This window comes from Dryobates pubescens, chromosome Z (assembly GCF_014839835.1).
Source record: "Dryobates pubescens isolate bDryPub1 chromosome Z, bDryPub1.pri, whole genome shotgun sequence".
Lineage (NCBI taxonomy): Eukaryota > Metazoa > Chordata > Aves > Piciformes > Picidae > Dryobates > Dryobates pubescens.
Genome location: NC_071657.1, coordinates 18008425 through 18023576, shown reverse-complemented (window position 1 = coordinate 18023576; position 15152 = coordinate 18008425). Strand labels below are relative to the sequence as shown.

Sequence of the window (15152 nt, the reverse complement as noted above, 5' to 3'; positions counted from 1 at the left end):
AACTGATGAGGGATGTGGGGGACAGTTAGCACATGGATAAGCAACTGAAGGCAGTAGGGACAAATCAGATCTGCTGCTAACCAAGTCATTGCCTGAGTCTGGATTGCAAAGGGATGTAATAATAGAAACTCTGCTACTGTGGCTTTGAGAAAGACCTTAAAAACCACGTCATTCTCCAGGGCTGTAGAGAGTGTAGAGTCCACATTTAAAGGAGATTAAAGAACCAAAACTGAGAGCTAAGCCATTCAAGTTTTCTTCGAGCCCCATGATCCCAGTCACCTTGGAAGCATTCCAGCTCTGGGGTCTGAGAGTCTGTGCTGCTGGACTCCTCCATCTCTTGTCTCCGCTGCTGCACTATTCCATCCAGATCAGAATATTCATTGAAATCCTGATGGGAAGAAAGTCATAAGCAAGCACAATCCTGCTCTAAACCTAAACAACTTCATTTTCTCTGACCTTCCCCTAGAAACAGAATCAACAATTACATATTTAAAACTGTTTAACCAGGAGCAATCTCTCATATCATGGTTAGCAAAATGCAATTAAAGAGATTAAGTCTTTGTGCAAAAGAAAGACTGTTACATTAGACAAGCTGAAAAGTCCATGACAGGCATTGTTAGAATTGGACTCTGGTCATCACATGTGGCTACATAGTTCTTTCATATGTCTGAACAGGCTCACAGAGGAAGGATTGCAACTAGAAACACTTGGAAAACTGTTCATAGCAGAGGAAGAAGCAATATTTTGTCACTAGAGAACATGGTGAGACCTGACTGCTACAGAGATATGTAGAACACACAAACCTTGGAATACAACCAAAGCATACTCGTGTATATACACTGCGTATAATCAGATCAAATTACACCTATGCTAGTCATTCCCACTGCTTCTTAATGTTAAAACTTGTGGAATTTTTAGAAACAGATGTCATGATTTCCTCCAGTTTCATTTCATCAGATGTTTTAAGTAGTATGTGCAATGAAATGTGCCATGCAACAGAAGAACAAACATCTAAGTGATTCACCATGGGCAGAGTTGTAGGACGATCAGCCCTGAAGCTGTTTTCTGCAGAAGAGGGATTTGGACTGTTGCCCATGCTTGTATCCTGGAAAAAAAAGCAGCAGTGTTAACATGGAAAACACTTGGAAACTGCCTAGCATTTAAAAGCAGGAAATCAGTAACACAGAACACAAAGCCACAAAACATCTTCACTCCCATTAGTACTTACCTCGAGATGTCTACAGATACATTTTAATAGCTTGTATGTGGTATCTCTGGAGAGCAAGGACACAAACATGTACTGAAAAACAAAAATTCCAAAACTGTTTGAGAAGACATACAGTACAACCTTGCTTTAACCTGGTGGCTTTGCTTACCAAGTAACTATTTTCAAGAACTTCTGCATACCAGGAAAAACCTCCACTGCCAAGCCTATGACCTGAGGTTAATCACAAGGACACAGCACATGCATGTAAAAGTTATCATGCTCTGCTGTAGGAATCAGAGCATAGCACAGATCTATTCTTATTTTAAAAAAGCTTTTCATGGTATGTTTTACCTACCCCTTCAAAAAACAAACCAAACATTTTCTTTGTACAGTCTCCTGCATCTATAAAATATTTATGACAGGAAAATGGGCTTGTTCTAAAGCTGCTCTTAGGGTAACCACATTTTCTACTGATTGATACAATTACTCTTCCGGGGCATCACTGTAAGCAACTATATTTTGTGCATTTGGCATGCTGCTGCTTACATAAGAGACACAAGAAAATGAAAAAAAAATACTGTCAGAGCTGCCACCAAGGCAGGTAATCCTCTGTGCATGCACTTCCTGATCCAGCAGTCTCAGTTCTATAGTTCTACTAGACAGTAGTTTCGGAAAATGGGGAATGGTAGATTACAGAGAGCAGGTGGGAACTAGAGATTCTATTTATTTTCTCATCAAGTTCTACACAAACTTATTGTAGATCCAAAGGAAAAATATAGGGTGTTAGCAAGAGAAAAAACCAAAACAGAACAAAAACCCACACCACCAGAACCCCCCAAAATAACAACCACCACCACACCTAAAAATGGTCCTTGCCTATCATAAGAAAGAAAGCAGAAAAAGCTAGAATCATCTCCTAAGAAACCACACCCTTCAGAGCTGCAGGCAGAGTGCAGTACTTTTGCTCTGTGCTAGTACTTACTCTGTCTGTAACTGTTGCTATGATCAGAGCATTTGGCACAAGAAGGGCAGTTTTGGTTTTCTTCAACAGTGTCACTGAGAGTACAGGTATACTAATCTGAAACAAGATCAATGTAGTGTTAAAGTCTGAATATGAGCATATAAATCTGCATGCTTTTTCACAAGGTGCCAGCCTAATAAATGTGATAAGCCAAGCTTCAACACATCATTTAAAAAATTTCTGTGTTACATCTCTGCTTCCTAATATTTCATATGGAACAAGTACAGTTTCAGATTATTACCATTTAACTACTCGACTTTTGGGTTTTTTATCAGATGCCAATCCAAGCTTTTGTTTGTGTCTTCCTTTTCCTGGTGTGTCACAGCTCCTACCAGACTCCAAGTTTAGTTCACTGTAGAACTGCAGAACAATCCAGTCTTAAAGCTAGGCTTTGTTTAGAAACAAAGTATTTCAGAATACATCAGAGAAGAGAAGCTTGTTGAAGAAAGAACATAAAAGTCTTCTCACCTTTAGTCTGCAATTAGCAGCAGAGTAAACAGCTCATCCTTCAGTCATGCTGAAAGCTCCAACACCCACACAGTCACTGACAAACTGATTCCTATGTGGGCCGTCACATTTACATTGAAAAGTTCTCAACTTTCCTTCCTGTTTTGTGTTTACATCTAATACCATTAGCTTAATACCTGCTAAGTTTCAGACTGTTTAACATGGGATATTCTGAATGGGCTCTTCTTATAAACCCCATATTGCAAAACACCAAATTTCAGTTCAAAAGCCTAGAACTTAGCCAAGTATAATAATACTGGATACACACAATTAAGACACTGCTCCTGTTAAAAATTCCTTTGACACACACTGTCACATCTACTTCTGAAATCTAGAAGCAAGTTTCCAAGTATCCAAAGATTGTTCAATGAGTGGTCATGTCAGTACAGAAGGAGAATGAAGTTACTCTGTGCATGGTTGCATAAAATGTTAACTTTCATTAAGGGCAGCATGAAATGAAAGATTGTTTCAGGTAACAAAACAAACAAACAAAACCAACCAACCAACAAACCCCAACAACAAACCAACTAAACAACAAAACAAAAAGAAGAGAGTATTTGTGAACATTAGCCTGGCTGCAAGACTGCCAACTACGGCTGAATCATAGTGTTGTAGGTTGAGAGACCAATTCCCCCACCACAGGCAAAAGAGAAGACTCAGACCAACGGATTGCAAAAAAATGGTGGAAAGTTTAAATGGAAAAACAATGGAAGTTTTACAGAGAACCACAAGCACCATGACAAAAGAGAGAGATCCTAAAACATACCCAAGAACATCCCACCCCCACCTGGGGGTGTACCCAAACCCCCCAGGGCTCTTTCTCCCCCCCTCCCCAACCCGGCCTTGGGCCTAGCCAGGCCGAAGAGAGGGGGCTCACCCCATTACTCAGGCAGCGGTGAGGGAAGAAAGAGGCAGAGAGGACCCCCCCTGATGATATTTTATAGAGGAGTGGGGCATTATGGGATGAAATACCTGGCTTCCTGTGACCACCCACTGAGCTGGGCCCTCTTTTGGCACATCACAGGTATGGCTTGCGTGGCAGCACCCAGCCTAAACCACCACACATAGCTAGACAAGTATCTAGCTGGAAACTTACTCTTTACTTGGTACTTGGTTAAATGGGATAGCAGACAAAACCAAGCCAGTCCAAAGCATAAAATGTTAAATGTTCTTAGTTCCAGGCCTGGGTCTAAGAATCTGTAAATCTGGCTATCATTTGTTATATACTGAGGGTTTTTTTAAACATGTTGACTCTATTTACCCTGATTCAGAAGCCATGCCTTTTAAAAATGGGTTATTAAACAGGTCCTCCACTGTACCTTTTCTTTGTGGAACAGTTTAAGAAGTTTTTGAAACACTTTTCCAAACAGGTTTTACAGGAAGTAGGAGCAGCTATGTGTTTGATAGGAAAACCCCACAATCTTCAGGCAGTCAGAACTCAACTCTCTGTAACTTAAAAAAATCCAGAAAAAAACCCAAGGAAAAAACCCCAAACAAAACAACAAACCAAAACAAAAACAAAGAAAATATTTTTTTCAACAGAAATCCTACTAATCATAATGATAAAAAACAGCAGCTTGGAAGTTTTCTAATTGGTTCAGTTCACCTCAAAGAACTTCAAATCAGAGATGTAAATGGCATTCTACTGCATGCTATTTTGATGGATAACATTACTGTAATCAAGACTAAGGTGTACTTAAGTGGGGTTAAGTACTTGCTTACAGCACTGTTATCCCAGCATTAGATTAGAATGGTAAAAATCACTGCAATGTACTTTATTTCTACCTCGAGTAATAATTATTTGGGGAAAAAAGGCAACTTGGAAAGCAACTGAAATATGCAAGACAATGCTTACCTTCAGGAAAGACTCAAGGCCAATATATACAACAAAACCAGAACAACCTGGAAAGACATTGATGTTTTCCAAAGCCTATTCAAGCCTGCAGAAGCAACCTTTTATTTTTGAATATGCACAAGTCTCCTAACTTGCAACTATTCCTTCTACCAAAGCTTTCAATAAAAGAAACCGTGCAGCTAGAAGAGTTCAAGCTGAAAAATTTATTAGAATGTGCAGACCCACTATTTCTTACAACACACTACTTTAACACTAAGCTTAATTTGTAAAATAAGTTCTAAGTAATAGAGGTTTTGTGCCTTGGAAGCTTTGTTCACAGAATGTCAGGGGCTGGAATGGACCTCGAGAGATCATCCAGTCCAACCAGGTCACACAGGAACTCATCCAGGCAGGTTTTGAGTATCTCCAGGGAGGGAGACGCCACAACCTCCCTGGGCAGCCTGTTCCAGTGTTCTGTCACACAGTGAAATAATTCTTCTTCCTGTTTGCATGGAAGTTCCCATGCCTCAACTTCCACCCATGGCCTCTTGTCCTGTCATTCGGCATTGCCGAGAAGGGCCTGGCTCCATCCTCCTGGCACTCACCCTTTATGTATTTATAAATGAAGTCACCACTTAGTCTCCTCTTCTCTAAGCTGAAGAGGAGCTCCTTCAGTCTCTCCTTGTAAGGATGACATTCCACTTCCTCAATAATTTTCGTGGCTCTCTCAAGCAGTTCCCTGTCCTTGAACTGAGGGGCCCAGAACTAGACACAACATTCCAGATGTGGCCTCACCAGGACTGAGTAGAAAGGGAGGAGAACCTCTCTTGACCTACTGACCACAACCCTTCTAATACAACCCAGGATACCACTGGCCTTCTTGGCCACAAGAGCACTGCTGTTTCATGGTCACTGTTGATGTACCTGACTGCTAAGAAAATGCCTCTTCCTGTTAAGCTTGATTTCCACCTGTCCCTCCACTTACATTTTCATTATATCCTCGATATTCCTGTTTGGGTTTTTTTTTGTTGATGATATTACCTAAAAATTTGAGCCTAATATATACAACTGAGCAAAGCTCTTAGTGTGTGTTGCAGGGCAAGGGAGGACAGCTGGAAGCATCCCTTTCACTCTGTTTTCCCTGCAATGTTTTGTGAAAACCACCAACTAAAACTGAGTAATTTGGAATACTACTATAGTCACACTTACAAATACTGTCTTCTCCACCCTATTTTGTAATGTTTTGCCATTTTGTTATATAAATATGTATATATCCCTGCATTTAAAACCCTGTTGACAAAGATAATTTCCTAGTACTACATCATTACCACTCTACCCTTTTTCCAAGTCTTTCTATTCTACTTACTAGAGTTCCACTACATTTTTGTATACATTTAGCTTAGTTTGAAATTAGAAAGCTGTCCCACAGTGTGGAGTAGTCACATTTGCAAGCAGTGAACAGGAGATTGCTAGCACTGCAGCTTCAGTTTTAATGAAACTAATTGCCAAGATAGTGGTTACTAATTATGAACCACACCATTTGTTAATTTTGATTTTCTTGTTTGTGCCACATAGCTTTCAGTGACATATATACCATCTGCACTAATGTGCTGCATATGACTAATAAAATTCCTCAACCAGGACTAATAAAATTCCTCAACCAGGACTCAACAACTCAGTTTCTTGGGCCAAACAGTAAAACATAACCAATAAGGTCTCTATTAAAAACATGTTGTTAATAATTTTAAACAGTCTTCAAACCTATTCCACCTTCTTAGAAGCAGTTTCAAAGGTAGATGGTGTTCCCTCAAAATGGTTGACAGCAGTGAAATGAGATTCTGACAAGTCCTAAACTGGTTTCAGCATCCAATTCACTGACAGATGGACTGAGGATCTAAGCAGGATCTTTGTTCAAGGCTTGAGAAAGAAGCTGAAGAAATCCTTGCAGCAAATAAAACCGTTTCCCAATAAAAGCTCAAACATGAACCAGAGTTTACATAAACAAACCACTCCAAAAGCTCCAAATCAACAGAACCAGAACACAAACCCGTTTTGGAAAGGCTTTACTTTTATCAGTACACATACTGTTCACCCCAGGGCACCCAAGCCTTAGGTGAGTCTTCTCTGCACCAAGAGAGTAAATGACCTTATAAAGTAAGATCTTCCTGACTGTTCATGTCCCATTTCTCCTTTTCATATTAGGCTCACAAGTGAAAACTAAGTTTTTTCTGTCCCTATTCTGTTTACACAGGAGTGCTACAAGAATCCCTTACAGACCTTTGCCACTCAGCTTAGTTGTAGTTTCTCCTCTTTACTTGCCTTGGTATGCTTGATCCTTCCCTCCAGTTCCCCAAGTACAGCCTTGCTATCCTTACAGCCTTGCTATTCTTACACTTCTCAGCCTCTACCCCTCCCCTTTCCTATGCTTACAAGAAGAGAGACAGTTTGTGCTACGTGGGCTGCATTACTGCACGCCACATTCTAGCATTTTAGGTGTTTTTTTCCAGAGACAAAGTTGTAGAGTGACTTTCAAGCATCAATTATGAACAGAGATTGTATTTGATAATACTTATGAGTATTAGTAGCATCCTAGCCTTGTACAATAATGTGAACTTCTGGTGACAAACAAATTGTTAAGGAATAGCATTACTTTTGTGTACACAGAGATTTCACTAACCTTTGTATCTCTGCCAAAAACCTTGGAATGGAAGCAGATCCAGTTTTCAGAAAGGAATAACTTTCCTTGGTACAGAATTTCTTTCTGCAGAGCACATGTAAAGCCTGAAACAAACAAATACTCTATAATCATTATAGTAACCATAACCCAAGTGAACTGTTATCAGTTTGGCTGTTTTTCCTCTCTTTTTCAAAGTTATAATATATTTAGGTTTATGCATTTTGATAAAGATTGCCCAACCTCGAAATATTCTGCAAGTTTAACTAATAGTGAACAAGCTCAGAACACTTCACAGGCAGTTGCTCTTCTAAGAAATATAAAGTGGGCAACAATTCTCAAAGATGCCCAGCATCTGAAGATTTCATTTTTGAAAGACTACAAAAACACCCATTGCCTGTGGATGAAGGCCTCACAGCTCCAGGCAGCTGGAGTTAAAATTTTTAACCTTGAAGTAGTCCCCCCCATGTATACCACTAGTTGGCAGGCAATGACATTATCTTAGACCCACAGCCAGCAATGACAAGAGGCTTAATACTTACTTTGTTTCAGTGGCTCATCAATGGGAACATCTAGAAACAGCTTATGAAAGTGTGCATTTGCCTTCAGCTAAAAAACAAAAAGCCACACAGCCAGTGACACACAATTTATTAGACAGATTTACAATCAAGTGTTTCATTCTACTGTCTGTCCTCCCAATACATTCTCATCTTGCCCACTTGTTTTACAGTAAATCCTCATTTTTGCCCTATGGCTATTAAGTCTGTATTCTGCTGTGCCCAGACTCTAATATAGTGATGAAAAAAGAACCTATGTCCTTATACAACCATAAACTATGATATTGTTCTCATGGTAGTTATGTGTTTACTGTTACTGTATAGAAACAAACAAGGCTGTCCTCTGCCCTACCTGATTTGAGGCACGTTTTTTCTTTTCAATCTTGGAGTCACTCTTGATATCCATTGTCAGGAATGAACTATCTGTGCTGCTCTTTGACCTAAAGATTAAAAGAGGAATTTCATATAAGCTTGGCATCAGTTGATTAGTCTTGGAAGTTAACAAGACACTATAAAAGTGAAGTACTCTGTTATACAGGGATCCTCAGCTGCAGACTGAAAAACAAAACACAGGACTCTATAATGAAGGACATTAAGAACACATTATGATAAAGATTCAACAGGGAAATAGAGGTGCTACAAAAAGTTTCCATTACTGAACCTTATACCACACAAGAAATCATCTTTACTTTCTTAGACCTGAGAGGTTAAGAATTTCCAGTAAAAACTATGAGGGTGAGAGCCATGGAACTACCATGTGTAATGGAGAAACCCAAAAGAAATAAAAAAGCCATCACACGTACTTCTTCAAATATCTCCCTGAAGATACTTCAGGAAATTCAGTGATTATTTTTTTAAAGTATCTGCCTTGTGACCAAAACCAGTCTGACTGGTGACTTTTGCACTGGGTGCTCAGTCAACAAAATTAAATGAATGCAAAATGTACACTGAAGCCCTCAAAGGGCAATTTTAGGATTATTTTTATTCTAGAAAAGTTTCAGATGCATTCCAATTTTCCAACAAAGGAATAATGACTGTTTTTGCAGAGACATCACAATAATCTGATGCAGAGTCCCAAATTAAAACTTTTTGTTACAGCTACACCATGAAGCAGTGGTTATAACCACTCTGATTATCTAGCTAGAAAAGAACCTTCATGTAATTTCTGACATTACCTAGCAACATCAATTTTTTTCCGGTCATCAAAATATTCCATTTCACTGGAAGGGGTCTGCAGCAACACAGTAGGTGACCTTCCTGCCTTTCGTTTTTCATCTGTTCCATTTTCTCCATCTGAACTGCACAGGGGAAATTAAAAGAGAAAGAAATGTGTATTGCAAGATTTGTACCAATGCCAAATCCCACTGCAACATGTTGATAACACAGCATATATTAAAGAACAAAATGATGAGACATCTTTTATATTAACGTCCTGAAAGTCTTCATTTATTAACTTGACAATATGTATCTGAACAGTATCCTGAGCTCCAATACTGGAATTTCCTGACTGAAGAGAAGAAAACTGAAATACTGCCATGGATATTTTATCACTCACAACATTTTTATCTCCAGCTTCTGATCCAAAGAGAATGTCTTGTTTAGGAAAAACGCATTCCATGTTCAGTACTCAGATTTGATGACTAATGGAAATTAATTTGATTGGCAGGCCACGAAAAAACATCCTGCATGATAAACCTGGTGTTTAGCAGATTATTTGTGGCTGTGTGTTGCAAGAGAAAGTTGGGTCTCATTTTGCCTCTCACTCACCTCTTTGAGAGTCCATCTGCAGGATTTTCACAATAAAGGGTCCTATCACAGTGTCAAAACTTCTGATTTTGTTTCAGAAAAGCAGCACTGCCACCACAGTGCACTGCATTTTCACAGCACATGCTACTGCCTCAGAAATATATGTTAAGGAACTGGAGTCTAAGGGATAAGAGATTGTGCCATCAGAGCCTTCCCCTGGCTTCCTTTTGCAGAAGTTTTCTAAAAAATGTTGACTCAGAATATCTAGAGGGAAAAAGCTGTTATTAAGAGCAAGGTCTGAATAATGATGATATTTTAAAATAAAACATGAGAAATACATACACAAACCTTTCCATGAAAGACTAAAAGCCTTGGGAAGACTAAGGAACAAAGAAAAAAGATAACCCATGTTGTCCATTCATTTAATGCCCGTCCTGAATGACCCCATTTACAAAAGCTTACCATTATAATGTGTAGTTCCTGCAATTTCACAGCAACACAGCTACTGCTATGATGAGGGAGTGGCTTTACAATAAACAGTTTCTCCTCCCACTATGACTTAAATTTTGCTGACAGAGGTTCCCAGACTGATTTTATCTTCCTTCTTTTACAAAGGGTGTAGGAAGATCCATTGTTTCTATCACACTTCAGTGAATAAGATCAGAAGACACACCCCACAACATCATAACTGAGACCAAATGAAGTGAAAAAGCTACCTCAAAGTTAAACTAGACCTTATGTCACAGAACAGAAGCCATAGACTTTTGCCTTACTGGTGCTGTGAATTGTTCTCAAGGAGTCTTACATTTACATTCATCAATTACTCCCCTATCAAATCCTTCCTCAACACTTAGCAATCTGCACCAAAAACCCACCAAACTGACCCTTCCTAAGTCCCCTTTAGTGTGTATGTGGAAGTGTTACAGCACTAAAAAAGTCAGTAAGAAACCAATTGCTCCCCACTAGGAAGTCTTGGATCAGCCCTGCCTGACCACAAGGCCTCAACTTTTGAGATGACAAAAACTACAATTAAATGGGCAATTCAAGACATTCAGGCACAACCTAATCTTTTGCCTGAAAATCCTACATAAACAGCATTATGCTGTTTGAGATTTTAAGCTGAGAGAACTGTAAACTCAGGTCCTCCTCACAAGTATAAAGGAGCTTGCGTTCCCAAAGTCTGCAAATGCCTTAATCACAGTCTTGAAATTTGTTATTTTACTGCTCTCCAAAATCATGTGTTGTAGTATAGGTGTTCGACCACCCTGAGCACAGCTTCCAGGACAAGATGTAAGCAGGTGAAGATGCTTATTATGTTACACAGCAAAGATATACAGTCTATCAGAAGACACATGTGTCACATCTTAATTGGTTATTTTCTACTGGCATGAGTGTAATTAAAGCATACAAAACAGTATTTTAACACATCCAACCAAATTATGCCCAATTTCTCTCCTCAGTCACAAGATGTTTACATTCTTTTCTGAGTCAAAGACTAAACATAGCCTTCCAATACTATCTGAAAACAGCCCTTCTCTTACACTCTTGGGCTTCAAGAGGGGCCAGAGAATACTAGGCAGGAGTGGAATGAAGAACAGAGTGAGGCAAAAATGTCAAGTTCAATCACAATTACATTTCAACAGAGCAGCACAACTTGGAAACTCCCAAGTGAGTAAGACTGCAAGATGTAGTTGCTTGAACCTGGAGGCTGACTGGTGTCCATCACTGCCATGGGCAAAGTTACAGGGCAAAGTTAATGACTTAAAGTGGATCATATCACACTTAGACCATATTACAAATCTGCTTAAAAAATACCCATAACTGAACTTTTGTTGTTCACTTACATCTCCCACCAGTTAGATGTTTTATTGCTCTTAAGTGCATTATTTACCACCCATATTCCCCTTTCTCTCATTCATAAATTAATTCCTGCTTTGCAGTTAAACCTATGAGTCTGTTCTACCCTGGCTTCCCTGTTAATAAGCATTACTATTTTTGAACCTTTACTCTCTGAACTCATTCCCTCCAGCTGCTTTCAGATGGTGGAGAGCTTGGGCATCTCAGCATACTAATCCTGCTAACTGTTGTGTGTGGAAATGCTACCCTAGTCATCTCTCCAGGATCATCTCATGCAGCTGAGAATACATCATCAATACAGCAAGAATTTCCCCCAAAATATTACAGGTGTGAGGAGATCCACCTGTGTAATACATGCTACTGACAGCAGCACATTAGATTTATTCCAACTAGCTAATAGGTTTACTATGTCTGTCCTTCAGCCTATTTCCCATATGCCTCCTTCACACAGCAAAAAACTACATAAGGATTTGTCCTTACACATCTGCTAACTATAGCTCCAGTAAAGCTCATAGTAGGTGTCTGAAATTTCTAGAAGGCCTGAAGAAGAAACCATCATAGGTATGACCTAAACCAAAGACAATAGTGTTCATTGAGTCACAAGCAAATTGCTGTAGTCCTCACATTTCCACATGCAAGAGAGTACTCACAAATGTTTTGTAAAAAGAGCACAGAAGTCAGCAATCCATGAAAAAACACAAACAATTAGATGACGTGCACTCAAGAAACAAAGTGATGCTCTCTATAGCTGTCAGCAACAGATGCACAGAAGTTGACTGAATTTGCAAATACCATGCAACACATGTAAACTTTTCAACATCAGGACCTTGATATGAAAATAAAATAAAACTTTTTCAGATTGACTATATGCCAGTTTATTTGGTACTATTACCAAGTCTATTCCAAATAACAGCTAAAAGGAAAAACAAAGGTCTCTGGTTTCCAAATAAAGAAGAGGTGTCAAAAGGGACATTTTCAAAGCCAAGGACTGTGCTTACTATGGGATCATATCTCGTACCTAAGCAAGTTTAATATTAGTTCCAAGCACTCTAACAAATTTTGTAACCAATATTTATTTTCCTTTTTAAGTATGCACCAATAACTGAATGGAGTAATTTAAACCTCAGAAGCACTAAAGAGAAGTAACGAGTGAGATGTGTTAACAGGCCACAGTTTGCAAATTGAGCCTTAGAGCACAACTGTTGCATTTGACAACTCTGATATAGTCTTACCAGATGTGAACAATTCTCAGGCATATGCAAAAGATATCAAACACTCCAGAGCTGTACAGTGGTTACAGCTGTCAACTCCTCACCACCAAACAAAACCACCTTCAGTGAGATCAACCCCAAAAGGAAACCCACACTATTTGGTCCACATAAGAGGTCTAAACAGTTCAGAAGCCAAAATAAATTGTAACAAACTACTTCCTCACTCCACAAGCTGTAGCTCAATTATGTAGGAGGAAAAAGGCATCTTGAATAACCAGAGGTGTCAGCTAAAATTTCAATTGTTTGCAAAACTGCAGCCAAACCAGTATTTCCCTAGCGTTTAACATGAGTCAACACTGCTGCAGCATTCTTTGTGGATGGAGTATATGTATCAGAACACAAAGCTACTGTAGAAACCCTGCTATCCTATTTTGTCTTTTTAATTTTGCAATAGCAGTCAGATTGCTGTATTTTGGTAAGTGGTCAATTGAAAGTGTGCAAAGTAGTTACTTCCCTACTGTCCATAACCATGCTTGGTACAATGTATGTAGAAATACACACCATAAATATGACACTCCAATATTTTGGTTCTTTGGGTAGATATTACACTTACTGGGCAGCTGTTGGCAGACCTAAAGGATTTGACAAAAGAATGAAAGTAGTATGAAAGGCCAAAATACTAAAATATAGTGTTATTTAAGCTATTCTTACTCCTGGACATGAGTCTATTCAGAGAAAGGAACTGGTTATTCTTTCAGAAACTAAAAGCCACAGAGAGTGGCTCAAAACATTTCAGGATCCCAAATCAAGATGATGGACTTCAGCAGGCTTAAAAGCGAAGGAAATGGAGCAGGATGAAGAGACCTATTCAAGAAGCATCCAGGAGACATACTGTCAATGTGTTTCAAACAGACTTGACTGCACATGAGATAGAACGTAGTAATGTTTGAAAGAACACCCTGCTAAGCGTACCTCAGGTCAGAGGACCCCTCCACAGCACAGACTTTCCTTGACTTACCATATCCTGAAGGTGCAGTCACCTTGACCTTCCTTATGCTAGGCTAAAGTCTTAAGTCTTCTTTTGGAAGGTATATCCCATTGTTCCACTCTTTTCTATGCTGCACTAGTCTGGACAAACCTTTTTTTTGGATGTGCAATCAGAATCCAGACTGCTTTACCTGATGAGTTTGCTTTCATACCTTACACAGTTAAATTATTTCACTCCTGGAATGAAGAAAATGCTTTTTCCACTGGAAACTCTTTTGCTGTCCTCTTTATAGCAGATTAGAGTGTGCTCTATACTAGGTAAACTAACTGTGATCAAGTTAAAGATATTGTCTCTCTCTACAAAACCTAGTGACTCAGAAGCAAAATGCCTTCACTAGCTCTACAGCCATGCTCCAGTGTTACATGGCACGAGGCACACTCTATGGGAGAAAAAACATCTCCTAAAAAACACCCCAAACCTCAGAACAACATTATAATTTTATCTGCTTCTATGACCAGATATAAGTTTTACTGCACAAATGGAAAGCCAAACATTGACTATCACTGGAACTCCAAAACTATTTAAACAGGCAGAAAATGTGGTACAGCTACTTTAATGACAAAGGAAAAGAGGTGACTTAACAGTTGCTATAATAGAAGCTAAGGATAGCCAATGTAAGCACTTGGTATCTGTAGGATTCCATATGCTTAGCATGTAGCCTGTACTTAAGGTTAGAAAGTTAAGGAAGTGGCCAACTCTAAAGTACAGTTTTTCTAATGTATTTTATATAAGAGATGTACAGCCAGCATATGTATTTATACCAAACAGGGAGAATGCAAAGCATCAGTACAGGAGCAGAGGTGTGAAATCTTACATGAAGGAATGGTCAGTTTGTTAATATGAACAGGAAGGAACCAGACAGATTAAACTATGTGAGGCTGTTCAAAGAGCAAGCTATTTATCTTCTCATGACATCACAGTCAAACAGCACAACAGAGACTAAGTTATACAGCTGCACTTGAACTGAATATTGTATGTATACAGGTGGGCACACACTCATATACACTACACATTTCTTGAGGCACTTCTAAGTTGAAGCAGGTTTGTAGGCACAGGTAGACTTTTGATGTCATCACTGGAAAAGGAACAAAACCAATTGTTAAAAACTTTCAAAAATTGTGAATCTTACTCAACGTATCAAGGTAATGAATGTCATGGTGTGTTCTATTTCCTAGCTGTCTCTTGAAACAGCCACTCATTTGTGAGTGGTTTGGCATGTCTGCGCTGCTGTATTTTTATTAAGAGGATGAATGAAAATTTGGAGTGAATACAAAACAGAAACTCCAAACACCGTTAAGGATCGAGGAAGCAAGTTTTTTCCCCCCTCAACTGAACAGGCATTTCGCACAATAACCAGATCAAATTTCACACTACCTTACCACTTGAACATCAGCAAGATCACTGTGACATTGCAGACGTCATTAGCAAGTATGTAAATTCTCTGGTCTAAATACCATCTATTATTAACTGTCTGTATTCCCTGTCTAATC

At 39.1% G+C, this 15152-nt stretch overlaps 1 protein-coding gene across 1 annotated transcript in view; it reads right to left on the bottom strand.

Moving 5' to 3' along the window:
* GRAMD2B (GRAM domain containing 2B) overlaps positions 1–15152 on the bottom strand; it is a 37177-nt gene that overhangs the window by 11507 nt on the left and 10518 nt on the right. Inside the window, exons 2-9 of the mRNA XM_054178365.1 lie at positions 8976–9098; positions 8153–8240; positions 7786–7852; positions 7247–7350; positions 2190–2285; positions 1229–1300; positions 1025–1105; positions 280–388 (exon numbers count right to left, since the gene is read on the bottom strand). Of these exons, the coding sequence (XP_054034340.1) occupies positions 280–388; positions 1025–1105; positions 1229–1300; positions 2190–2285; positions 7247–7350; positions 7786–7852; positions 8153–8240; positions 8976–9098 (740 nt within the window). The remainder of the gene's footprint in view (positions 1–279; positions 389–1024; positions 1106–1228; positions 1301–2189; positions 2286–7246; positions 7351–7785; positions 7853–8152; positions 8241–8975; positions 9099–15152) is intronic.